This window comes from Amblyomma americanum, chromosome 4 (genome assembly GCF_052857255.1).
Source record: "Amblyomma americanum isolate KBUSLIRL-KWMA chromosome 4, ASM5285725v1, whole genome shotgun sequence".
NCBI classification, from domain to species: Eukaryota; Metazoa; Arthropoda; class Arachnida; order Ixodida; family Ixodidae; genus Amblyomma; species Amblyomma americanum.
In genome coordinates, this window is record NC_135500.1 from 201,587,437 (window position 1) to 201,613,687 (window position 26,251).

Consider the following 26,251-nt stretch of genomic DNA (forward strand, 5'->3'; position numbering starts at 1 on the left):
TTTGCACTTTTCTGCTAGTACACGGTGCCATGAAGATGTGATCTGTCAAACACACCTTTACCATCAGGATTCTACATGAAGTGTCACCTGGCAGCTGTTCTGAATAAGAGCTCTACAGTAGAATCTTTACAAAACAAGTACCACGGGGTTGCAAAAATGATTCATATCATCCAAAATTCATACAGTAAAACTCCAATAAATAAAACATGGTTAATTAGAAATCCCAGATAATTTGAATTTCTGCAATGCCGCAATTTCTAATGTAAATTTGACCACATAATTTGAAGTGGTGGCACACACCAGCATGGTTAATTCGAAGATCCACGAGCTGCGATGCGGTGCTGCGGAGCAATGTCAATTAGTAATCCCGACGCATGATGTGCAAAGTGCCCCAGCCTCAGTACTCCCCACACAAATGCCAGTCTGGTACGGTTACCTCCAGTTAGTTTCATTTTCAACCACTGCAGCGCACCTGCTGACTGAAGGATACCTGATGTTTAAAAAATTATAAATTGTTGACAGGCATGCAGCGCAACAGACTACGGCAGTGGCCGAACTCTCTGAGGCACCGAGAAACGAAGCTGCTTTGTTATCGCCAGCGGTGGTTTGAATCCTGCTCAGGGATGAAGTTTTCTTCAGCCAGACACTACTGCCATGGCAACAATAAGACGCCCAAGTTTGCATTAAGCCTGGACTCCATGTACGCGAAAACTCACGCGAACGCGAAGGCGACGGCGGCGGCGACGGATGGCGTTCGCTCCGTCTCTTGTGGGCATCCTCCATGCAAGCGAAGGCGGCAGGCGACGCGAACCCGCGACGTGCGCAGCGGACTCCGTGCTTTGCGCACTCAAGCTTAGAAACACGCCCGTAACCTGTTCTCTCTCTTAAAATTTTGTGAGTGTGCCTCATAGTCAGGGCCAAAGGAATATTTCCTCTACGGCAGCGGTGTAGCGGCAGTGGAGATAGCCAACGGCGTGCTTGCGGAGACGAAGTCACATCACGGGTTCACGGGGGAGGTGTGCTTTCTTTCGGTACCTGTGCACTCCGGCTTAGTAAAAACACTCCCATAAACTATCACCGCAGTTTGATTGTAAGTGAGCAAACTATAATTTACCAGTGAGAATGCGCGCCGCGAGTGTTTCTGCACAGTTGGAGCGCAGCGGCACGGTGGATCGAGCGCCGGTACCCGCGGCTCGACACGCATCTCTCCCTGCAGTACGCCCGCTTGCGTAGCCCGCTCCAAATGCTGTTAGCCCTCCGCACCCAGCAAATAGATTGTTTTAATTATTTAAATCATGCGGGTCTGCCTCTCAGCTACAAAACCAAATATTTTATCGACGGTGGCGATGACCAAGACGACGGGCGGGTTTCGTGAGATGTACCCGTGAGAAACCGTGGACAAACCGGAAACGGCTTTGGGGGGCTCTGGTTGGCCAGTCGCGTGGGGGACTTCCGGGCGACGAGCGAAATTTTCTGTGGGTGCAGATCCGAGCGACACGGCAAGCGACACATGCATTTTGCTTCGCGCGACGGCGTCGCTCGTCGCTTGCCGCCGTCGCCTTCGCGTTCGCGTGAGTTTTCGCGTACATGGAGTCCAGGCTTTACTCCGCCCGCAATGGGTGAAAATGGCGCTAACGTCTGGATTGGCTGGACAATGGTATGTATGGAAGTTTCCGACCCATGGCGACATGCTCATGGTGCTTCGTCAGGGCACGGCCGGACTGAAGGCAGACGTTGCTCCTCTGCAGCCAGATCATGGTCAAGGCAGTGTTTAGTGGATGCATTGGCATCAAAGCACTCCCCGCCTTTAGCAGCGTCAATGCGTGTCCCACTATGCGACCATTCTTGCTACACGCCCGCGACGTGGTGACTACGCACAATGCCAGCCTGAGCCATTTCTTTGAGTGGCATGCCGTGTTAGAGAGTTAGGTCAGGTTTACCTTTCTTCAAAAAATTGGCGGTGGTTTAGCTCTGGTTAAACCTGGAGTGACGCGCTAGCTAGAGCTGGCTGAGTGGAACTTGGTCACGTGACCAACCATGTGACGAACCACGTGATCAGCCACGGCGCCGCGCCGCCGGCAGCTGCTTCGCACCACGTGACCAACCACGTGACAGCGTGGCAGCGCAGCCACAGGGTGGTGGCGCAGCCACAGGGTGGCACGCCGCCACACTGAAGGCTAGAAATGCTACTGTAATGTAGCTATCGCTACAAAAAAAAAAAAAAAATGGCTACCCTAAAAGTTGGGTCAACCTATACATGGAGCCGACCTGTTTGCGGGGTCTAAGGTAGTTTTGGATGAGCGGCAGGTATTAAGTGCCCTGTGCAGGTGCCCATTTCCTGCAGGACCCTGTGTGTCAAAAAAAAAGTTAATTCGTATGCAAATCAGTTCCGCTAAAGAAAATTCAAAATTTTCACCGTTTCCCTGGTTCATTCACGCTGGTGGTCACTTCCTCGGACGAGATGCACACGTAGCGCGAGGGCAACCTCCCGATTCCGATAATCTCAGTGGTATACATCACGCCGGGATCTAAGACTATGGAACAATTTGCAATTTGGTTTACCACTAGTCAGTTGGGCCACACGCCAAGTGCGGAGACACGATGGAAGGCTGGATTTTTGCTTTTGATCACCATTGGCTACAGACTGTTGTCCTTGTGACTGCATCGCTGTGTGTTCATTGCCTTTAAGTTGAGCACGCACCGTGATGCCATCCTGTGGGGAACTACAAAACAAAATGCGGCCACGGAACCAAGCAGGGAGCGGGAGTAACTTTTACGCGGCAGTATACAGTAATCGCAAAGCGAATCTAGTAAAGGTAGCATGTTTCCACAACAAAATTTTTTTGCCTGGGTTCCTATCCTTTTGTAGTCGTTTTAATTCAAAAACCAGGTTAATTCAAATATTTTTCGCGGTCCCAATGACTGAATCAACGAGGCTTTACTGTATCATCAAGAACGAAGTGCGGGAAACACATTCATGCAGACCTGTTTACGGCTGACCGGATTTATTTACACTGCTCGTGATGTGTGCCGTGCGTCTGGAAACTGCGACGTCGGCGGTGTGCAGGCCGCACGCCGTCGCTCACTGCTCACGGTCCATACCGCACAACTGACAATCGTGGTGTTGGTGAAGTGTAGGCAACGCTTAGTGCTCGAAGGTGCAGTCACAGCTACCCGAAATTTTGCACACTGTACACAATGCACTCTAGCCGGGGAATTCAATGTATTCGTATCATCCTGAAATTAGTACCAACCGTGACTGCACTATTGAGATTCTACTGTATATCTCAGACAGTTCAAATTACTAGGGCTTCCCGTTATTTGGACACAGGCGACTTTGACAAGGGCAGTGCAAGAAAGGGTTAGTCCGTGGAACAAGCATTTGTCCTGCAGTGGACCTAGGCTTCCAAAGATAATGACTGCTTACAGGTCATGTCACTTCAAACAATTTCGTAAATTTTAACTGACTTGGTACCCCCTGTCACACTAACAAATTTGCCATCACTCATATCAAATGGCATTAGCCATTTCATCATTAATCAGTTGCTAGACAGGAACATTTATTCTGATTAGGTTCAAATGATGTCTGCCATTAAATAAGTTAGAGGAACTCATTCATAATCGATCTTGAACTGAATGTATTCATTGGACACCAGGTACACAGCAGAAAGAAGACAAGTGAAAAAAAAAAAAAAAGTGTGCACCACTAAGGTTAAAAGCTTTGTTCATTAAGGGCCTGCTGAAAAATTATCAATTTTGGTGTGATACTGTTCACAGTTCAGGCTGTCATTGATAGCTGTTGCTCTCGGTCTCAGTAGCGGCCGAGGATAGGCACAGCCCTGCCCGCGACTATTGATCATTCCGGGTTCTGTGTTTCTTGTTGATTGGTGTTCCATGTGCATTTGGCTCGAAAGTGCTTTATGTACCTGAAGCGCTCAGGTACATAAAGTTGTACCTGAGCACTTCACCATCTGGATGTCAATTCCACATTTCACAGTGTCAGCCATAGTGTCTGTTTACACTTATCGGATTTGTTACAGTGCGCTTTGCTTTTGATGGCTGAAGTGCTGCAGCATGGCCGGAAATAAAATTTTACACCTATAATACTACACAGAAAGGTTTTCATCCGCTTTAAAAATACTTCAAAATGATTTCAAACACCTTTTATAGGCACTGATGTCCCTTAATTGTAATTTTTTTTCTTATTGACCAACATTGCTACAACTTGTGAATTACCATTTTTTCACTGTGTAGCATTTCAATGCAACAAATGCCACTCGATTCGAATAACATTCAACCTTTCAGTGTAACAGGGGTATAACACTGCATTTGTTTGGAATGAGAACTTTTATTACACAAATGCACACAAGCACACAGCTGTAAATCTGTCACTTTGCACACGCTCTTGCAATTCATGCATTTTACCACTGGGCAACAGAGTTAGGTAGAGTAAAACCTTGTTGATATGTTTTTAAAAAAGTGCGGAAAGAATGTATTATCCTGGAACACGTATGATCCAAACCACCTGTTTGAAAATTCTGAATGAGGTACAAGGACGTTTACTATCAATTTCACTTAAAAAAGAGATGTCAATTAGCACTTCTTGGCATGAGATTTGAACAGATCCTTTTCTAGTGCTCGCAGGATTCAGTCCGCGTTTGCATTGTCTCAAGTGTGGAAGGAACTTCGTAGCCTATCCAGTCCGTCTACAGCAATGACAAAAGTATCCAATATCTCTTCCTCATCGTTTTCAAACGCTTCGCCCCTTCACACCTAAGTAATGCGGGGAAGCTACAGCGGTGGCGGACTGTCGCAGAGTTTCGCACCTGGCCTGCTCGTATATAAGCACATCGTTGTAGTTCATAGATGCTTTGTCCCCTTGCACTTATGCACAAGAAAGAAGCCTCAGCATTTCTCCCCTTCATGTTGCATACCCGCAAAAACTATTCTTTCGACTGGTAACGCACCATTTTAACGCGAGAGCATTAAGGAGCTCGTGAGGCAGAAAAGCCAGCATCGCCACCGTCTAAGGCTGCCACAGCTCTGTTGTGTCATTTGTGATGAAAAATCCTAACAGTACCAGCGGTGGAGGCGTTGCTCAGCTGCTCCGTCACAACGCAGAACCGGCACCTTCATCATCGTTACCAGCCTGACTATGCGCACTATAGAGCAAAGGTGCTCCCATATCTCTCCCAATAACCCTGACCTGTGCCAACTGCAGCCACCTTATCCCCGCAAACTCCTTAATTTCTTCCACCCACCTAACTTTCTGCCGCCCCCTGCTACACTTGCCTTCTCTTGGAAACCAGTCCGTGATTAACTCGCATTTGTTCCCTGACCCACTCTGCCCTCTTCCCATCTCTTAACATTACACTTATCATTTTCCTTTCCATAGCTCGCTGAGTTGTCCTTCAGTTTAACCGTTTTCGTTATCCTCCACGTTTCTGCTCCTTGGATGAGTATCGGTAACATACAGCTGTTGCATATTTTTGTCTTGAGGGGTGTTGGTAAACTGCCATTCATGATCTGAGACGACCTGCCAAATGCGCTCCACCCAAATCTTATTCTCCAAGTTATTTCGCTCTCATGATTCAGATCTGCGATCACTACCTGCCCTAAGCAGACGCATTCCCTCACCATTTTCACCACCTCACTACCAAATGTAAACTGCTGTTCCCTTCAGAGACTGTTCAACATTACTTTGGTTCTCTGCATTAATTTTTAGACCCGCCCTTCTGCTCTGCCTGTCTAACTCATTGATCATGTTTAGCATCAGCAAACCACAGATTGCTAAGGTATTCTCCATTAACTCTTATCCCTAACTGTTCCTAATCCAAGCCTCTTAACTCCTGTAAACAGATGGTGGATAGCATTGGTGAGATCGTGTCTCCCTGCCTGACACTCTTCCATGATGGAATTTTAATAATGTGAAAGCATTACTAGGCTATGTCGGCACCACAAGTGTCCACAAAATCTTCACCGGACATGATGTCTTCAGTCGTGATCTGAAGAGTGGTGTGATGAAGTGTATAAAGTCAATGATTAAACAATATCGAGACAGTCATTAGCCATCAGTAATTAAAATTAGTCGATTAAGAGTCCCTATTAGCGACACTAACTAACGATACTAATTAACTACGACAATTGGTTAAATTACTGGGTTAATTAGTGAGACTATGTCACATCATAAGTGTATGTCACGCCTACAACCAATCAGAGTTTGGTTTATGGTTTATGGGGGTTTAACGTCCCAAAGCGACTCAGGCTATGAGAGACGCCGTAGTGAAGGGCTCTGGAAATTTCGACCACCTGGGGTTCTTTAACATGCACTGACATCGCACAGCACACGAGCCTCATGGAATTTCGCCTCCATCGAAATTCGACCGCCGCGGCCGGGATCGAACCCGCGTCCTTCGGGCCAGCAGCCGAGAGCCATAACCACTAAGCCACCGCGGCGGCCCAATCAGATTACAGTAACAAAAAAGTGTACATCGTCGAGCAGTAGCATCAAAGATCGAAGTGTGGTGTTGGACCTTAAAGGAGCGGGTAAGTAGGTGTAGAAAGGCATCAACCAGGAGCCACCAACGTCGTGGCAAACACTTATGCTTTCGCATTGCTCCAATGCAGTCGTATTTTTACATAAGGCTCTTCTACACACCGATTCCGCAATGCTTGCATGACTACTGAAGTTTCGACCGAGTCAAATGCTACACATTTCTCTATCACCTGACTGATCGTGTGAATATGGTCTATTGTCGAGCATCCTTTCTAAAAGCCCAGCTGATGATTTGGTTGATTAAGTCTAAGGTTCTCCTGGCTCTATTAGCGATCATTTCAGTAAATACTTTATAGGCAACGGACAGCAATCTAAATGGTCTGCAATTTTTTAAGTCCTTGACGTCTCCTTTCTTATGGAATAAGATGACGTTAGCTCTCTTCCAAGCTTCTGGAACGCTCTACGCCATAAGGCATTGTGTATAAAGGGTGGCTAGTTTTTCTAGCACTCTCTCCCCTCAGTCCTTCAACAGACCTGCTGTTACCCGATCCTCAACAGCTGCTTTTCCCTTCGCATTGCTCCTAAGGCTTTCTTACTCCTTTTGTTACTGGCGGGATGTCCCATTGCTGTGTGCTACCGCCTCTCTCATTAGCACCCTGATTACACTGACTACACTATATATTTGTGTAGAACTCTTAGACTACTTTAACTTTCTTATCCGTATTGCTAATGACACTGCCCGCTTTTGTCTCTTAACCCGGACATCTCATCTCTGCCTATGCCTAGTTTAGTCTTCACAGCTTTTATGCTACTAACGTTCTTTAGGGCATGCTTGATTATCTTCATATTAAACTTCCTTATGTCGGTTACCTAGTGCATATTGATTAACTCTGATAGTTCTGCCAGTTCTAGCCTGAGGGGTTTGATGGTTTCATGCTTTGGCATTTCTTAGACAAATGTTTCGTCTCCTGAGACAGCTTGCTGGTATCTTGTCGAACCATCCTACCGCCTCCTTCTACTGTGCAATCCGTAATGATAGCTTTGAGACTGTCGTTTGTTTCTTGAACATTAATGTCGTCGACCTCAGTTGTAGCCAAATATCTGTTCTAGAGTGATGTCCTGAATTCCTCTACTTTCCCTCTTGCCATTAACTCGTTAACAGGCTTACGCTTCACTAGTTTCTTTCATTCCCTCTTCAAGTCTAGGCTAATTCGAGACATTACCATCTTGTGGTCCCTGTAACACACATTTCCAATGACCACCACATTTTGCGCAATGAAAGGGTGAGCGCATAGTATAAAGTCTATTTCATTTTTAGTCCAATCAGTGGTACTCTTCCATGCCCACTTCCTGTTCTCATTTGCAGAAGAAAGTATTTGTGATCTGTAAGTTATTTATTTCTGCGAACTCTGCTAATAACTCCCCACTGCTATTCCTACAGCCTATGCCACAGTCACCCACTGCCTAGTCTCCAGCCTGCTTCTTGCTTACCATGGCATTGAAGTTGCCCATCAATACAGTGTACTGCGTTTTTACTTCGCTCACTGCTGATTCCACGTCTTCATAGAAGCTTTCGACGATCTGGCCATCATGGCTGGACGTAGGCGCATAAGCCCGTATCGCCTTCAGTTTTTACCTCTTATTAAGCCTAATTACAATAACTGCCACCTTCTCGTTAATACTATAAAATTCCTCTATATTGCCAGTTATGCCCAGAGTGATGAGGAATCCCACACCTAGTTCTCGTTTATCCACTAATCCCGGATAGCATAGTATGTGCCCACCTTTTAGCACTGTGCACTGTATTTGCCTCACCTGTCCTCGTATCACTAAGCCCTATGGCATCCCATTTAATACCCACTAGTTCCTCAAACAACACTGCTAGACTAGCCTCACTGGATAAGGTTCTAGAACGTTTCCAGGTTATATAAAAAATATAACGGCGCCTAATCCTTTCAATGTTGTAATTCAAACAGCTTTTCACATTCCTGGGTTTTAATAAATGAAAACTAAGCACAAGAAAAATGCAGATATTAGTAAAATGTACTGAAATCTCTACAACACCACACACCATGCTTTGCACAGGCATCTCGAAAATTACTGAGATTCGATTAAACAAGATGTGAACTGAACTGCCTGCTTCCAGCAGAATTTTTTTAGTGGGTAACACACGTTAGTTATTTTTCTTTCTCTTTTCCTGAAATTACTTCAAAGAGCATCAGAGGATTTGTAGATTTTCCTCTGTTCTTTTCTTTGCTCCACCTATTCTCCAAGTATGGAAGAACAGCATGCCAAACAGATGTGAATAATGGATTAAAAATATCACTACAAAGTATATGGACAATGCAACAAACCTAAAGAGAGCCCTGTGGACGTAGTGTTCGTCTGGCCAAAGGTTGCCATCCCTGAAGTTGCTGCAGCAAATGGTGTACTTCCGAACAAGGCTGCTGTAGTTGTAGTTGGAGCACTGGTTGTGGTGGCTGTGACTGTAGGAGCCGCAGATGTAGTAGCTGCTACACCGAAACCGGCCACGATCGGCAATGTAACACTGGTTGTCACTGTTGTTGTGGCTGGCTGTGTGGTGGTAGTGGTAGTGCCAAACATTGACGTCAACGAAGGTGTCGAGGCCGCAGCTGTCGCTGCCGTTGTTGCTGCTGTGCTTGGGGTCATCAAAGAAAGACCAAGCCCAGCTGCTGATGCAGGCCCTGAATGCAAGGGACGCATTGCATTTAGAAAGTATGCCTCATTGTGCTGCAGTTTGGCGACCACCCTAGCATGCCATCTAAACAAACTTCTTAAAGGGACATCGAGGACAACTTCATTAAATTTCTGTTCTTTGTGAAAACCGATTGTATGGCTCTTACTGGATATGCTGATGTTAGTTCAGAGTCAATAGATACATTTGTTGGTGAGAAATTGGATTCAAAAGTGGAAAATTTTTTTCCTGCCACTTGGTTCAAACTTGTGAGTCAAGACCACAAAGAACTCCACGATCACCGTGTGGAAGTAAATGGCAGTGTAGCTTAGACTCGGCGATCCACACATGCAAAAGTAACACTCGACGTCATTGCAATCTGCGTGCGAAAATAGCCAGCGATGGCGATCCCTGCATGTCATTTTTAAATTTTTTTCTAGTTGATAAAAGATCCGTTTCCAGTGAAAAGAGCCATTTTGTCATTCGACTGCAGTACCCTGTCGATGCAGGCCAAGTTCAATCTGTCCTCGGTGCCCCTTTAATCCTGTAAAGTGGCATGTACGAGTAGGGAATGCAGCAGTCTTCAAGGCACAAGATTTGGAACTACAACAAACGTTCAAAGAAACAGACTGCCAATGATTATGACATCACAGATGGCTTTAATATGAGTAGAGGGCATTTAAACTCGATCAGTCCTGTGATCAAAACCATTTTCCAAATAAAAATGCTGCACATAAACAAGGCTCTGCAATCTCTTTGGACAGTAAAGGCTGCATTTGCACACACTGTGTAAGAAGGATCTTTGAAAGGTCAACAATACAACATGCGTACTGGACAAAAGGAGAAAACAAACAAGGAAATTAGATTTTATATTAACTTACGAGCATTTCTGTGAAAACTTCGATCATATAAATCCCAGCACAGGCAAAAAGACAGAGCATTAACTTAAAGGTAAACAAGCTCTCCCTGAGTAATAGTTATTGACAGTGTTTATCAACGTTCATATTTGTGTGCACATGAATGTACACATGAATGCGCACATGAATGGACTGCATATGCACGTTGTTGGTCTCTGAAACCTCTGCATAAGCACGTCGTTGGCCTTTGAAGCCTGCCTGTCTTGCCACTGATGGAAAAATTTGAACAAGACTTAAGATCATTACCTTCCCTACCACCAATTAATATAACATATATGTGGGAAACTGAAACACATAAAGCCCCACACAATTAATTGTAATGAAAGGTGACTCACTGCCTCTGCACAGTCCTCTCAGTATAAAAAGGAAAAAAAGTTTACAATCGCATTTGTCATACAATATGCTGCATGGGAGAGGGTGCCCATGTACAAACAGGACAATATGATATTGTCCAACACTGAGAACGGCTAAACAATAAAATTGAATGCATAATGTTAAAACCAACTTTTCCTTGATACAGCACAGAAGCTTATTTTCACTAGTTGAGCAATCAAGAGTCCAGGAAATGGGCAACCTACTTCATTAAGCCCTCAAAAGAAAAAGCATATATTTGAAAGCCTAATCTCAACTTTGTACTACACAGGCAATATAGTAAGAACTTCACACTTCTTACTATAGAAGCAAAAAGCTGCAATGTATCACTTGCAGCACTAAACAAAATCCCCAGCAGGTTAACAGCAGGATGTGTGCTTTAAGATAAAGTAAAACCTCAATATAATCAACATGAACAGTACAAATTTTTGGCTACATGGAACTCTTCCTAAATATTTATGATGAACACACTTAATTTTCACTTCATAAATCAGACGTGGTTGGTCTTAAAACAGATATATCGAACTCCCCAGCACCAAGTAGCACCCGCTTGTATGGCAGGCGGCAGGCTTCGCCGCGCTACACAAATGGCTGATGATGGTGTGGCCAACGTTCGTGCCAAGTTTCGCCTTTTATCTCGCGCTAGTGTTGTCTTGCACTCGTCAAACAGCGCCACAGAAAAAAAAGCAGCATGGAGGGCTGGAAGCCAAGCAGTCAGCACTCGTTACACTTCCCGCACTCGTCGACAACGTCCTGAGGCAGCGGCGTGGACCGCTGTAGCCTTGCATTATCCCCCCCGTACTATGTCAGCTGTCACGGAGGTGGTGAAAAAGGCAATAGCTTTCGCTCTTACATACCAATTTCCGCATTTCACAGCTGTTATGCGGGGAAGATGCCCTAGCTGGCGCTTGACCCACTGCCGTTACATGCTGGTGCTGCTATGCAGGGAAGCCAACCTAACTGGTGCTCGTTTGTTTTCAGCCTGTGGAATCTCCACGAGTGCCTTCGACAGGGAGCTAAATCTGAGGAAAAGATCTCAGTTTCTTTAGTAAGCATCGCTTGAGTTGGCGTCCCTTCACTGACTAAACTGCACCGATCTTATGCGTTTCGTAATTTTATATTATGAATTTCGGCTATATCAAACTATCTTATGATTTTTTACGTGCTCGCTATAATGAGGTTTGATAATATATACCATACACGACATTGTTGCATGCAAGCCTCAATATGGTTGCAACACAGTGCAAATAAAACCTGTGTTCATGTATGCCCAACATATTTTATTCAACTCCTGCTTGCAACGATCAGAAGCCTCACCAGTTACTCCCACAGCGGCTGAAGTAGTTGTGGCAGGTGCTGTCGCAGCTACTGCAACCCCTCCGAAAGGCATGCTGGTTACCGGTGTTGCACCGAACATGGGAGCAGCTGTTGATGCAGGTGTAGTCCCACCAAAACCCAATGTTAGGGCACCAGGTGCTGCAGGAGCTGCTGTTGTCGCAGAAGGTGCAGGTGCTGTTTGAGTTGTTCCACCAAGCCCACTGAACAGCGAAGGTGCCACAGCAGTGGCAGCAGCAGGTGCTGTGGCAGTAGCAGGTGCTGTGGCAAGAGCAGGTGCTGTGGAAACAGCAGGTGCCATGGCAGCAGCAGCACTGGTGGCGGCAGGGGTTCCAAAGCCGGGCATGGCAGTGGGGGTAGCCGATGTCTGGGAGGGCGTGGACCCAAAGCCCCCAAATGTAACTGCAGCATTCGACGCAGTAGCAGGAGCTGCAGTACCAAAGCCCCCGAAGCTCGGCATACTCCCTGCTGATGGGGTCTGCACCGACCCAAAGCCACTAAACGTGGCCACAGGTGCAGAAGTCGCAGGAGTGCTGGTGGAGCCAAAACCAGTGCCAAACCCTGTCGGTGCCGTGGTTGCTGCAGCCATGGGGGCTCCAAAACCAGCAAAGCCAGTTGTTGCAGTGGCAGTTGTGGCTGCAGGCATCCCGAAACTACCAAAGCCAGACGACGGGGTGGAGCCTGATGATGGCATTGCAAATCCACCAAAGCCACCAGCAGTGGCAGCTGCTGGTGCAGCCATGCTAGTGGGTGTTGACCCAAAGCCACCGAATGCAGTGGGTGCTGCGGTCGTGGCACCAAAGCCACCAAAGGCTGGTGCTGTGGATGTTGTTGCAGGAGCTCCAAACCCGCCAAACACAGTTGGGGCAGACGTAGCCACTGGAGCTGCTGGCTGTGTGGCAGCACCAAATGTGAAACCTCCTGCAAACAAGTTGGCAAGAGCAAGAAACACACTGAGCTACCCGTTCTATTAATGTACAGATATTTTGTAAGATGAAAGTGACTCCTCATTATTGCATTCTTCACGGCATTCTCCTAAACGTAAGCAAGAAACAGCTAAGGGCCGGTGTGGTCTTTTCTGTGGAAAAGCTTTCACAATGAATTATTGCAAAGCTGTATATTGAGTTTTACTTGAGTTTCATGCTTTCTGTAATAAATAATGCTTGTGTTGCTTTTCCCTTTTTGCATCGTGTAAGGTGAGTGAGGGCTATTGTTAATCAACAACAGCATCCTGACGGCCCATTACACTGGCCTTGGTTCACCTCCAATAAACACCGTATCTTTTATATGTGGTTTGTGGGGTTTTAACGTCCCAAACCGGCTCAGGCTATGAGGAATGCCACAGTGAAGGGCTCTGGAAATTTCGACCAGCTGGGGTTTCTTAACGTTATATTTCTGGTCAAAGTCATCTATGCTTGTGACAAAGCAATGGCTAAAATGAAAACCATCATCATCATCATCAGCCTAACTATACCCACTGCAGGGCAAAGGCCTCTCCCATGTCTCTCCAATTAACCCTGTCCTTTGCCAGCTGCGCCCACCCTATGCGTGCAAACTTCCTAACCACATCTGCCCACCTAACCTTTTGCCGCCCCCTGCTACGCTTGCCTTCTCTTCGAATCCACTCCGTTACCCCTAACGACCAGCGGTTATCTTGCCTTCGCAGTATATGCCCTGCCCAAGATCATTTCTTCCTCTTGATTTCGACTAGGATGTCATTTGCACGCGTTTGTTCCCTCACCCACTCTGCCCGCTTCCAGTCTCTTAACGTTACACCTATCATTTTACTTTCCATGGCTCGCTGTGCTGTCCTCAACTTAAGCTGAACCCTTTCCGTTAGCCTCCACGTTTCTGCCCCGTAGGCGAGTACCGGTAGGATACAGCTGCTGTACGCTTTTCTCTTGAGGGATACTGGTAACCTGCTATTCATGATCTGAGAGAACCTGCCCAATGCGGTCCACCCCATTCTTATCCTTCTAGTTATCTCCCTCTCATGATCCGGATCAGCTGTCACTACCTGCCCTAAGTAGACGTATTCCGTCACAATTTCTAGGCTCTCGTTGCCAATTGTGAACTGCTGTTCCTTTACTAGACTGTTGAACATAACTTTGGTTTTCTGCATGTTAATTTTTAGACCCATCGTACTGCTCTGTCTGTCTAACTCATTGATCACGATTTGCAGTTCATCTCCTGAGTGACTCAGCAAGGCAATGTCATCAGCGAATCAGTTAATGGAGAATACCTATTGAAAATCTTCGCTGCCAAATATATCACTGTGTAATATAGTCTGACCACCTGGCACTTTGATAATGCAACAGATGATGACATCAAAATAAGCTTACGTTTTCATTTCAATAGCAACCATGCAAATGAAATGACTTCACTGGAGCCATTGTACTTAGTTATTTCTTGTGTGCCATACACCTTTAAACTTTTTAAGAGCATATACAGCTGATATCACAGCTAACATAATTCCAGCAGCATTTTATAAATTTCTAGCAATGACAACACAAGTATTTTAGAGAACCCAGAGAGCAGCACATGTGGCTTTGAGGTCAGGGATCACCCAAGAACCATCACACATACATTCTGCATAAAAAAAGCCAACATTTCACCTGTCTGCTGGCTAGCTGGAGCTCCAGCTATGTTGAAAGGCTGGGCAACACCTGTAAAGGAAAGCATTACTCAGCTAAGCAGCCCTCAAATTTCATACCCTCAGCAAATGTCAGTGTACCATTGAAATACACTTCAAGTGGCACTCCGCTACACAAAAGGGCTACATGCTGCTTAGCCCTGTACTGAAGTAAAAAGAAAAGCTGAACTCTTGCTGTAAATGCATATAAAGTGAAGCAATAAGACCAACAAAATAAGAACAAAGCTGAGACCTACCAACTGGAGCTGTTGTGGTGGCAGACTGTGTTCCAAAGGAAAATGGCTGGGAGAAAGCTGTACAAGGAAAGAAAGTAAATAATATAAGCATCAACCAAGATGCTTCCTTGCCTTCTGAACTTTGGACCCCATTCCAGAGGTCACCTTTGCCAGATGGTTTCTGCCATAATGCACTGCCAACTCTGGTGAAAATTTCTTGACAAAATATTTCTCAACTGTGAAATTTCCTAATCATTTGCCCTAAACACTGGAAACACTGATGCAATTGGAAGCAAAAATAGCAAATGTGTGCTGGCGGAAATTGAAAGTGAATAAAATGCCTCCACTTGTAATATATTTATTCTTTGTTAAACAATGTAGCTGCTTCGTGAAATGTTCATGACGTAAATTTACAATATTTTTTTTACTTTAATACTGTCACAATACGTCTTCTAGGTACAGTGGACTGATGGTGAGTTACATAGAATGTTGCTCGTAAGTAGGGACTGGACTTTTCAGTTTACATTTCTTGAAAATCCAGAAGACTTTTATCCTTGTTTAATGCACAGTGCAATCTGCAGTTTCTTTTGGAAGTTATTTTTTATAGATGAATTGATTTTAATGCAAAAGCATTTACAAGTCCCATTACAAGAAAAGCCAGTGACGTGTGTGTGTGTACTCGCGGATGGTACAGAAAATTCCAGCGACAGCAAGAAATATAGGGTGAAGTCATCAAGTGGCTGTATGATGCATACAGAAAGCCAAGCACCGCCACTTCAGACAATCCTATACAAATCATTCCTCTCCATATACTCACCGCTGCCTGAGCTCCTTTTCCCGACAGTCGTGCCAAAATTGTGACGCAACCGTTTGTTGTACAGTATTCCGGGTGGTGTCATTTGATTTCTCGTTGCATATAGCTCACACGTGCTAGCTAATTTCGACGCTAGCTTACAACAGGGATTTGAACTGACAACATATCAACATATGCACCTTCAATTGTTATGCCTTCCCAGACTTTCATATCAAGATTGTGATGTGCATGCTTGCGCACGTGTGTGTGTGTGCGCGCGCGCGTGTGTGGGTGTGTGCGTGCGTGTGTGTGTGTGCGTGTGTCATACATCATGCCACCGGAAAGGCGCAGACAGTGGAGCGCACCACTGCCTGTGGTGTGTCATTTCATGGCTGAACGCTTTCGCATCTCGCACGTAAGCAGTCTTAAAGGTGCACTAATGAGGAATCTGAACTCCTCTTTTCACCGCGGGAACTTGATCTAGAAGTTCTGAGCATTCTTAGAAACTTCGAATTATTGTCCTGTGCAGCCGATTTTCCTAATTTAAATTGAATTAAACGTCTTAGCTCCCGCCTTTTTTTGAACTCAACGCTGGAGTGCCTTTCAGCCAGTCCCATGGCGGCTTGTCGCTCTGCCATTGGTGGAGTGATACGTAAATCAGAGTCCACGCGTATTTTTATTTCCGTGGGCCTAATCTGCAGCTATGTTGCCTGCAACTGAAACTCTTTATCCACAGAAACCTAAAAAACAAAAATAAAAGCGAAAGCGAAGCCGCCACGGGACTGGCTGAAAGTCACTACACGTGTTGGTTGACTTTTCCTACCTTCAGCGTTGAGTTCAAAAAAAGGCAGGAGCCGAGACGTTTTATCTGATTTAAATTAGGGAAATTGGCAGCACAGGACAATAATTTGAAGTTACTAAGAATGCTCGGAACGTGTGGATCAAGTTCCCGCGGTAAAAGGACGAGTTCTGAAACTATGCTCAGGTTGGTTGGTCGAGCCACCGTACCTGTGGGCTGGCACGAAGCTCAGAAAAGGAAAACCGAAACTAAGCTGTTGGACTGTACTCTGAAACAAGACCGACCATTTGTTGTCACGCCTTCTGTCATGTGCCCATCAGAGGTGCACTTGCGACTCTGCAGCATGGAAGTCAGGTTTTGAGTAGGGCTATTAGGAAGACCTATTGATGCAGTGGTCATACCTGGACACGGCTACCTTTCGGGAGCCCATTCAAACTAACTGGGGCAGGACCTGCATGCGAATTAGCAAGCGTCTGATGCCATAAACATACATAGACGTTGGCCAGGACAGAGCAGGCAGTTTTAATCATCCAGATTTCCAAATTAATGGGGGTCAAATTATCAAGCTTTTACTGTATGACAATAGTTTTTTTTATAATGGGAGGGCTACAATAAGTGCCACATAATGTGAGAAATGTGTGGGCATCGACTTGAGAATCTCGCTGCCCAGAATGCTTGTTAGCAGTGTCCCTAGAGTTTTTGTTCTGTTTGACCTGTCACAGCCCTGGCCTCCCCCTGCATACATATCTGCTTTGGTGGCTCAGTGATTAAGGCATTTATCTGCTGAGCCTGAGCACAGGACACAGTCCCAGCCACGATGGCTGCCTTTCAATGGAGTCAAAATGCAATAAGATACCAGTATTCTGGACAATGTCAGCGCACATTAAGAACCCCAGGTGAACAAAATTATTCCTGAACCCTCAATCACGGAGCCTCTTTCCCACTACCTTAGTAATCCACTTTCCTCACTATGCAGTTGAGGCGTTCATTGAGTAGCTAGATAGTTTCTGCATCTTTCCTTTGCTCATTGCCAATTATTTTTATTCCCAGATACATGCAGCGTTCCAAATGCAATCCTGTGCCCTGGTTGTATCCGTGGCTTTCCCACAATGTAAATGATGTGCCATGTTGCTAGTGGCAGTTTATCACTGCGGCGGCTGCTACTACACAGGATGGAGTGACATCCTGTTGTTTCAGAAATTTTCCTGTGAGGTGTTCCGAGGCAATTGGGGGCACCTTGTTGCAACCACAAAGTGCAATGTGCAGGCTGTGTGCACACGGTGATCATTTGATTGTGGGCAAGAGCGCTGAAACTGACAACAACAACTAGCGTGAGGCACGAGGCGGACAGGACAACACCAACGACGACGACAGCAGCTATTCGAAACCAAGGAAAGAAGTTCAGAGAGCTAGCACTGTAAGCCCAAGTGTTCTTTCTCATTTACCTTCAAATTCTGCTCCTGGTCAACAGACTACTGAGTATTTGCACTTAAAGCAAAAGGAAAAAAGCCCGAAAATCAAGGAGACTCAAAAACCAAACCTCTCCGATAACTGTGTGGTGTTACAGACTGTTTCTTGAATCTGCCTTAATAATTGAGATGTCGAGTTTTTGGCATCCATAAAGTACGCTGGTGACTGCGCCAAGAAAGGCAAAGTCATTCCATTTTCATGGCAGCTAACTGCACATCCTGCCTGTTATGAGTACTCTCATTACCCATGCAGTCCAAAGTGACAATATATGTAGGGCCCGATGTGAAGCACGCTGAATGACATTACCTGCTTGAAACGATAAAGACACACACACCTGCTGCTGTTGTTGCAGGAGTCTGTGCTGCGGTGCCAAATGAGAATGACTGCGGTTGTGCAGCAGCTGCAGAAGGAAAACAAGGTCCAAGGTTTAAGAGTGAAGCAACACATAGAACGAAAAGCCCACAGAGCAAAAATCTATGCGCTCACCCGGCTGGGTGGCTGCACCACCAAAAGAGAAAGGTTGAGCCACCGCTTGAATGAGAAGGAATAGAAAGACATCTCAACACATAAGCACATGCGCTTTATACATAGTTGCTAAAATGAAGCGTGAAGTCTGCTCTGTGCCAACATCTTCGTACAATGCACAGCAGAAAACTAATTTCGCAACTGATGTGCTACAAAAGAGAAGGTCTGATGCCTTTAAGTGACATACAAATGCCTTGGTTGCTAATAGAATTTCAGTTTTCAGCTGGCCTTCCAAGAAATAGAAATTATGAACAGTCCCAATAGCAGGAACATTTTGCACATTCACTAACCACTCAGCCCAGATAACAATTTAGAATGTGAGAAACTCAGGAAATTTAATACTGAAAAGCATTTAAAGGAAAAGAAATTCAGATTGGGAAACAGTCCAGTCCTGTAAACATGCATGTTCTATATTATGTGCAACTGCTATTTAACATAGAAAAACAAATGATAAGTAACTCTAATAGCAGTAATATTTACATAATATTTACAACGTTTTGAATTTTAACAAGCACCACTGTTATCTGTTGACAAGCAGTTATATGTTCCTGTAGTAAATTCATCTCATTTATATCAAACAATGTATCATTGCCAATGCAACATTTTAATGCTACTGGCTTCTTAGTATCTCTGGACTTCGTTTCTGTCGATGAAAGCTTGTCAAGTCAAAACAAAACGAACAAAGCCTGGCTTCCAGCAAATTTCAATAGAAAGAAACATGGGGTGTCCCACTTATAACAAGGATAGGTTCTGCCTCCATGGATAGGGCTAAGGAACCATTGCTGAAAGTGGCTTGCCTGCGTCTTGGAACACAACTGAACCTAACACTATGAAGGTGGCAGCCAGACAGTGAGGGGGACACTGGCTTAATTTTGAGTCAGATGTTCTCCCACAAATCCCCAGTGTATGTGGGCTCTTCACATACACATTCTTATGTCTTCACAGTAAAAACATGCTCATGCTCAGTATACTGAGAGTGTTAAGCATCTGCACTTGCTCAGACAAGTACTCACTCCAGATAGCACAGCTGTGAGATATCTCCTCATTGTTTATCTTTACAGTGTTACCTTATATTTCCTTCTCTCTAATTACACAACCTAGCCTTGAGATGTCAATGTACTGCTCCAATTTTTACAAAATAAGGCAAAAGAAAAAATAAAATCATGACTACATTCTATTGGGACGCACAGCACATGAAAGACATCAGGTTGGTTCAGTTAAGCACCTTAAAGAAGTGAAGGGAAGCTTTGCACAATGCTTGCATCATATACATATAAATTTCCATTACCTGTGGGAGCCACAGTAGCCGTTGGTGTCCCAAACGAAAATGTCTGAGAACCTGAACAAAAGTAAAAGCACGTGTTTAATAATAAAAAGCTGTTGAGGATCTGATTGCAAAGAATTAGAAAAAAAAAGCACACGAAAGGTGACGATCACTTACCAGGAGCAGCAGTTGGGGCTCCAAATGCTGGCTGAGCACCTGCAGTAGTCATCGACTGGGTACTGCATTTTCAAAAATGGATTATAATAATGTTATTCCTCATTTATTTTTTACAAATGGCATATTTAATATTAAAAGCATGGTACCCACATCAGCATACTTTTCAAAATGCATATTTTCAAAGCTATAGTTGGCATAAAGCCTGCATTAGAAGAACAGTTAGGTGCATAAGCTAAAATCTTACAAAACTTAAGTAGGATTCCTGCAGCATAAACGAATCACATTTTTGGCACAGAGCAAAATACTCATTCCATTATAAAACTGAATAATGAGATGGAAACTTCTATCTGTACAAATCATTAAGTAAATATTTAAAACAAAGACAAGCAATTCACCTGCAAACGAAACCTCATAACACTGTTGACATGTTAGTTGCATTTCGTTCCTTGAAACAGTTCCTAACCCATCCTTGCAAGACCTTCATGTGTTTTAGCCTCCACCACTCTCTCATGTCATTAGTACGCCCATTCATTATGCTACAAACACCATTGAAATTATATGCCATTGTGAGGTTGTGTCCTTACCCAAGAATACAGCCAAGCCCAGGCAATCGAACTCAAAGGGAATCGCGAAATAGACAGGTATATCATAATTCGATATATAAAAAGGACAATACATAAGCTTATCTGTATCCTAGAAGCACGAATTTATTACAACCGCATTAGTGACACATCCGCAGCGACGTGCTGCCCGCCAGCGTGCTGGCAGTGCACCATTCGCTAGGCGTTGCTGAACCTAAACTGCTTCCCATTGAAGCCTCAGCTAACGGTTCTTTGGAACTAGCCAGTGCCTATCATAAGATGTACAATCCTGCTACCAATACACTATAAATAGAATCATCATCAGCCTGACTACGCCCACTGTGTGGCAAAGGACTCTCTCATATCTTTCCAATTAACCCTGTCCTGTGACAGCTGCGGACGTCCTCTCCCCGCAAACTTCTTAATCTCATCCACCCACCTAATTTTCTGCCGCCCCTGCCACGCTTGCCTCTTCGTGGAATCCAGTCCATTACCCTTAAGGACCATTGGTTACCTTGCCTTCACACTGCGTGCCCTGCCCAAGTCCATTTCTTCCTCTTGATTTCAGCTAGGATGTCATTAACCTGCATTTGTTCCCTGACCCACTCTGACCTCTTCCTAGCTCTTAACATTACAGTTATTTTCCTTTCCATAGCTCGCTGCATTGCCCTTAAGTTTAACCTTTTTCGTTATCCTCCACGTTTCTGCCCCATAGCTTAGTACCGGTAAGGTACAGCTGTTATATGCTTTTCTTTTGAGGGATACTGGTAAACTGCCATCCATGATCGGAGACGACTTGCCAAATGCGCTCCACCCCAACCTTATTCTAGTTATTTCACTTTCGTGACTCAAATCTGCGGTCACTACCTGCCTTAAGTAGATGTATTCCGTTACCACTTCCAGCACCTCACTACCAAATGCCAACTGCTGTTTCCTTGCTGGACTATTGAACATTACTTTGGTTTTCTGCATGTTAATTTTTAGACCTACCGTTTTCCTGTGCCTGTATAACTCCTAGGTCATGCTTTGCAGCTCATCTCCTGAGTGACTTATCAAGGCAATTTCATCAGAGAATCGCAAATTACCTAGATATTCTCCATTAACTCTCATTTTCAACTGTTCCCAATTCAGGCCTTGGAAGACCTCCTGTAAACAGGCAATGAATAGCATTAGCGAGATCGTGCCTCCCTACCGGATGGCCTTTCTTATTGGAATTTTATTGCTGAGTTTATAGTGGACTATGACAACTGAGCAGCTATTATAGATACTTCCAGTATTTTTACATAAGGGTCTTCTACACCCCGATTCTGCAATCCTGCATGACTGCTTATGTTTCAACTGAGTGAAATGTTTTCTCGTAATCTATGAAGGATATGAATGGGGGTGGTTATATTCGATCACCTGACTGATAGTGTGAATATGAAAACTATCTTCAAATATCCTTTGCAAAAGCCGGCCTGATCAGCTATTACCTTAGTAGATACCTTATAGGCAATGGACAGTAAGCTGATCGGTCTAATTTTTCTGCCTGTAAGCGATGCAGCAATGGCCAGTGCTGTGCAAACCTCCACCAATTTAAAAAACAAAATAATCGTGTCAACGGAATTGCATAACCAGGCCTGGGGTGCGGCCTAATCTCGGCGACCAAAACTGACAACGGACTCCCTCATGAGAACAGGATTTGGCCACACTGTTGTCATAACTGGCCACAACCTCATATATGACTAAACCAATAGAATAACTGCTTTTTAAAATTAAGGTAAAGTTGGCTTCCGCAACCCCTTCAACAGCCAAACGAGTGAAGCACACCTGGTGAAAGCCGCTGCTAAGCTTTAATTAGTTTTGCTTGACCACATGACAGCAATGTGATTTGATTTAGATTTGATTTATGGGGGTTTAATGTCCCAAAGCGACTCAGGCCATGAAAGACGCCGTAGTGAAGGGCTCCGCAAATTTCGACCACCTGGGGTTCTTTAACGTGCACTGACATCACACTGTACACAGGCCTCTAGAATTTCGCCTCCATCGAAATTCGACTGCCGCGGCCGGGATCGAACCCGCGTCTTTCGGGCCAGCAGCCGAGCGCCATAACCGCTCAGCCACCGCGGCAGCTTGACAGCAATGTGGCATGGAAAATGAATACAAGGGATCAAAAGTCCCCCTCAAGCACTCCTTCGTCAATGGTTTCACGGTGTTAGCGCTGCCATCAAGTACCCAAAGCCGAGCAGCCGACCTGCTGTGCACGAAAAGTAATCAAGAGTGCCATTTGGAGAAGCACCACTTGCAGAAGCATGGAGCACAGTTCAATATATGAAACGACTGGCAGAATTGCAATTCGATATGCTGCGCAACTTTCTTACACTTTTATACAGGATTTTCAAAGATTTTGTTTAGGCAAAAATTACCTTTAAATTTTACAGTTTCATAGCTTCACTTGGGGCAGTTTCTACAGAAAACCTCGAGTGCGTGACGTCACGAGCTGCATGCCCACCAGCATTCGCTATGTGTTCGCCACAAGAAAAAAATGTCATACTTGTTTATGGTCATTTCCGACAAAAAAAAAATCAGCAGCTCAGTCAATCATTGCAAGCGAGAGCTTTTTTTGATACCCAGTTTCGGCTTCCTGGTTTTTGCCGTTTTATAATTGTTTTCCTCGCTCTTAACAAAAACTACTCATCAGAACTAAAACAGAGGCGTCCAAGAAATATGAAGCGATAGACAACTCGAAACATTTGAAAATCCTGCACAGCTCCCCATAAGCTTCATCTCATAGGTCTACACTGAGCCAGAACCTCTCGCATTTATTCAAGCTGCAGAAGAACAGAAGTTTGGGCAAGAAGGTGCTGCTTCATAATTTTGCAACAGCGCAACACAGCGAGGACAAGATCGAGAAGTGACACAAGTGCAGTTGCAAAATTATGACTCAAGCTGATCAGTTCAATTGAATCTCCTTGTATACATGTGCCCGGCAGCAGGCAGTGTCCCACCAACACCGTAACTACACACGTTGCTGACTGAAGTGCAATCAACAGTGGCTCATCTAGACACTGCAGATATCGGCAGATGCTGCATCTACTGTTCCGAAGATCTTGGTAAGCTGGTGAAACGATGTAATGGCCACATGCTACGACAAGGTGGCCAACTTTTGTTCTGGTGAGGGAGTAAGTTTTATTGTTCACTCAACAAGCCTTCCTCGTACGGTTGTGCCTTGATACTTGTACAGCCTTACTGGTTCAGATGCTTTACCTCTACAACATCGATACAGATTTGAATACTTTGATTACAAGGCCAAAATCGGCTCACCACGATACACTAAGGCGCCATGAACAAACTGGCCTGACAGGCACGAATAAAGGGTTTTATTAGTATAATAAAGACCACAATTCCATTCTGCTGGAGATGGTTTATCAGGTAGTTCAAGAAATAGTTTACTAAATCTTGCTCAATAGAGCAAATAATTTAGCTCAAAAAGCTAGAAAATGACAGGAGCTCACTGACCGGCAGTAACTCTTCTTCCCTATAAAACCATGAGAGTCCATACTATTGGCACACAAAGTTCGTGTAATTCCTTCATGTGCTATTTTCTTACCACTAATGTGGTCGTCTTGATTTGTTTGGCCGTACTTTTTTACCAAATAATCTCAGTTTTTTTTTTATGGGTCTGGAACATGCTGGCCTCCACACTGTCATCCCGCTCATTAGCCAAGTGAGCCATCAGCAATGAACCATATTTTTCTCGCCCTAAACTGACTGTCCAAGACCTGCAAGCTACACTTTTGTCACAGGTCGCATGAACAACTCATCTCGAAAATTCAAAAGCTTTGCCCAAGTTCCTGCAGTGTTGCAGGAAACCACCGTGCAAGCGAAGCTGTCCGATCTGCCCACAACAAAAAAGCTTAAGCAACTACTCCTGTCCATATGGGTTTATGCAGCTGGTAGGTTTCACATGATAATGCAAAAGTTTAAGCTAGCGTCACGGAACCTGGGCCTGTTTTCAACTGATGCCTCCATTACATAGACGCTGAGCTACAACCCCATCCTCTGCCCTGTCTACCCTGACATGAAGTAACTTCACTATGTTGTGTGGCTCAGCACTACTCTCCCAAAACATTACTTATTCCTCATTGGTTTGGCCGAAAGCACTGCACGCAGCTGCAACAAGAGAACAGAACATCTGCTAAGTGAATGCCCCCGAAGGACAAACATTGTGCTATGGGCTGGACTGCCTTGTTCCTCGCCAATGATGGGGAGCAAAGTACTCGGACAGTGGCCACATCAATTGTCGGCCCTGAAAGTTTGCCAGGAACAGCTCCATCGGCTGAGGGCGTCATGCTTCGGCGACAGGTTTGGACTTTGCCGCCAAGTCTTTAATTGATATTTGTCCATAATCACTTTAAACCTCACTCTCACTTTTACATATCACCTCGCCAAGGCGGGGCAGCCAACATTGGACCAGTGTTCTGGTTAAACCTCCCCGTTTCCCCTCTTAATTTGTGTATCTACTCTGGTTCCTGCGACGTTCCTGCTATGCAGTGCAGCCTGTCAGTATTCAATAAATATGCACACAAATAATATGCACAAAAATATGGACTGTTGCAACGCTAAACGCGCACCGTAAAATGCTTCTCTCGGTTAAACCGCTCGCTTATTCGCGCTGGAATTTGACGCTGAGATGGCGTACGACAGTCTGGCTTTTTCAATACCGAGTTTGGTTTATGTACTTTCCTGACGATCAGAATTACACGTCAGGGGATTTCTCAGAGATACGGCACAATGAGGCCAACGATAAATTTCTTCACGCAGCTAACGTCAGAAGACTGGCGAACTGACATGACCAGCACTGTGGTACCAGGACGCCAGAAAAGCACTTGTAGACTGAGAAAGCTCATTCACTCTTTCAGTAGCGATCAATGAGCGGAAAGTATGAACTGCGCTTCACGTGCGAAATAATGCATGAACTTGCCTCTGTCCAAACGTGAACGCCTGTGTCTGCGGCGTGCCGAAAGTAAAACCACCACCTCCAGGTGGATTCATTTTGTGGCCGTTTCGTAATGCAGTGCCAAGTACTCAAGCAGCCTCCTGAACCTCGGCGAGGCGGGAACTTTGCACGACGATTGAACCACGGTCAGTCGAGGACGAAACTCTGACCGCACGATCTCAAACGTGCGAACGCGCGCTGCGCATACATACAAGCGAGAGCAAGCATATTGCATGATGATGATCATGTCGCGGCACGTGGATATATGATTATAGACTCCGTCGTATGGATAGATGAATACGGCTGAATCCTTTAAATCGGGCGGTGGCTCAAGTTACCTAGCCATGACTTGTGAAATTTTACTCTTGTCTTGCTTTTAGCCACCAATCATATAACCTTCGCTTGGTTACTTCTACTCGCTTAAAATCTATTTTCCCTTCACTGTCCTTAAACCCCAATGCCTTGGCTAAATCAGCCCCGCTGCTTTCCACTGTATGGTGAAGCCCTTTACAGAAAAGTATCCAGTGTTCAGCCGTTTCCTTCTCCTCTTTAAACGTTGGCGAGCGCTACCATGTCTTAGATAGTTATGTTTGTTTAAGTACTGCGAACAGAGCTAGATATACGGGTTTGTCGAACGTTTTTTGTTCTGGAAGTATTGCGATATTTCTTGTCTGAAGCATTTGTACGGGCGCGTTTATCGAGCAAGCAGTAACATCGGTAACACCGGGAGAAAACAGAAGCATCAAAAGCGAGGAGTCCTCTTTTCTTCCAGAGAATGGCTCAGCAGAATTGGATTAAAAAAAAAGGATAGGCGATTACGAGAATGCGAAATTTTAGCGCAGTTCTTCATAGTGTTCCTGTAGGTGCTCACTGCGGGAGCATATACAGGAACTCTAGTTCTTCACGCATTTTCATGCCACCTGAGGGGCTTTACTGCTAGCTGCCAACACGCCTCCTGTCACACGCTTACACACGCCACCT

The 26,251-nt window shown here is 45.0% G+C and overlaps 1 protein-coding gene across 3 annotated transcripts in view; it reads right to left on the minus strand.

The window, feature by feature from the left end:
- The window catches only part of LOC144129078 (uncharacterized), a 40,876-nt gene extending 15,379 nt beyond the window's left edge, over positions 1 to 25,497 (minus strand). For 2 of the 3 annotated variants that reach the window (XM_077662970.1, XM_077662972.1), the window contains exons 1-9: positions 25,256 to 25,497; positions 19,712 to 19,773; positions 19,559 to 19,609; positions 18,232 to 18,276; positions 18,080 to 18,145; positions 14,705 to 14,761; positions 14,431 to 14,481; positions 11,798 to 12,736; positions 8,851 to 9,201 (exon numbers count right to left, since the gene is read on the minus strand). In XM_077662970.1, the coding sequence (XP_077519096.1) occupies positions 8,851 to 9,201; positions 11,798 to 12,736; positions 14,431 to 14,481; positions 14,705 to 14,761; positions 18,080 to 18,145; positions 18,232 to 18,276; positions 19,559 to 19,609; positions 19,712 to 19,773; positions 25,256 to 25,326 (1,693 nt within the window). In that variant the 5' untranslated portion in view covers positions 25,327 to 25,497. The remainder of the gene's footprint in view (positions 1 to 8,850; positions 9,202 to 11,797; positions 12,737 to 14,430; positions 14,482 to 14,704; positions 14,762 to 18,079; positions 18,146 to 18,231; positions 18,277 to 19,558; positions 19,610 to 19,711; positions 19,774 to 25,255) is intronic. The other variant, XM_077662971.1, reaches the window with a different exon arrangement.
- Positions 25,498 to 26,251: the final 754 nt, after the last annotated feature.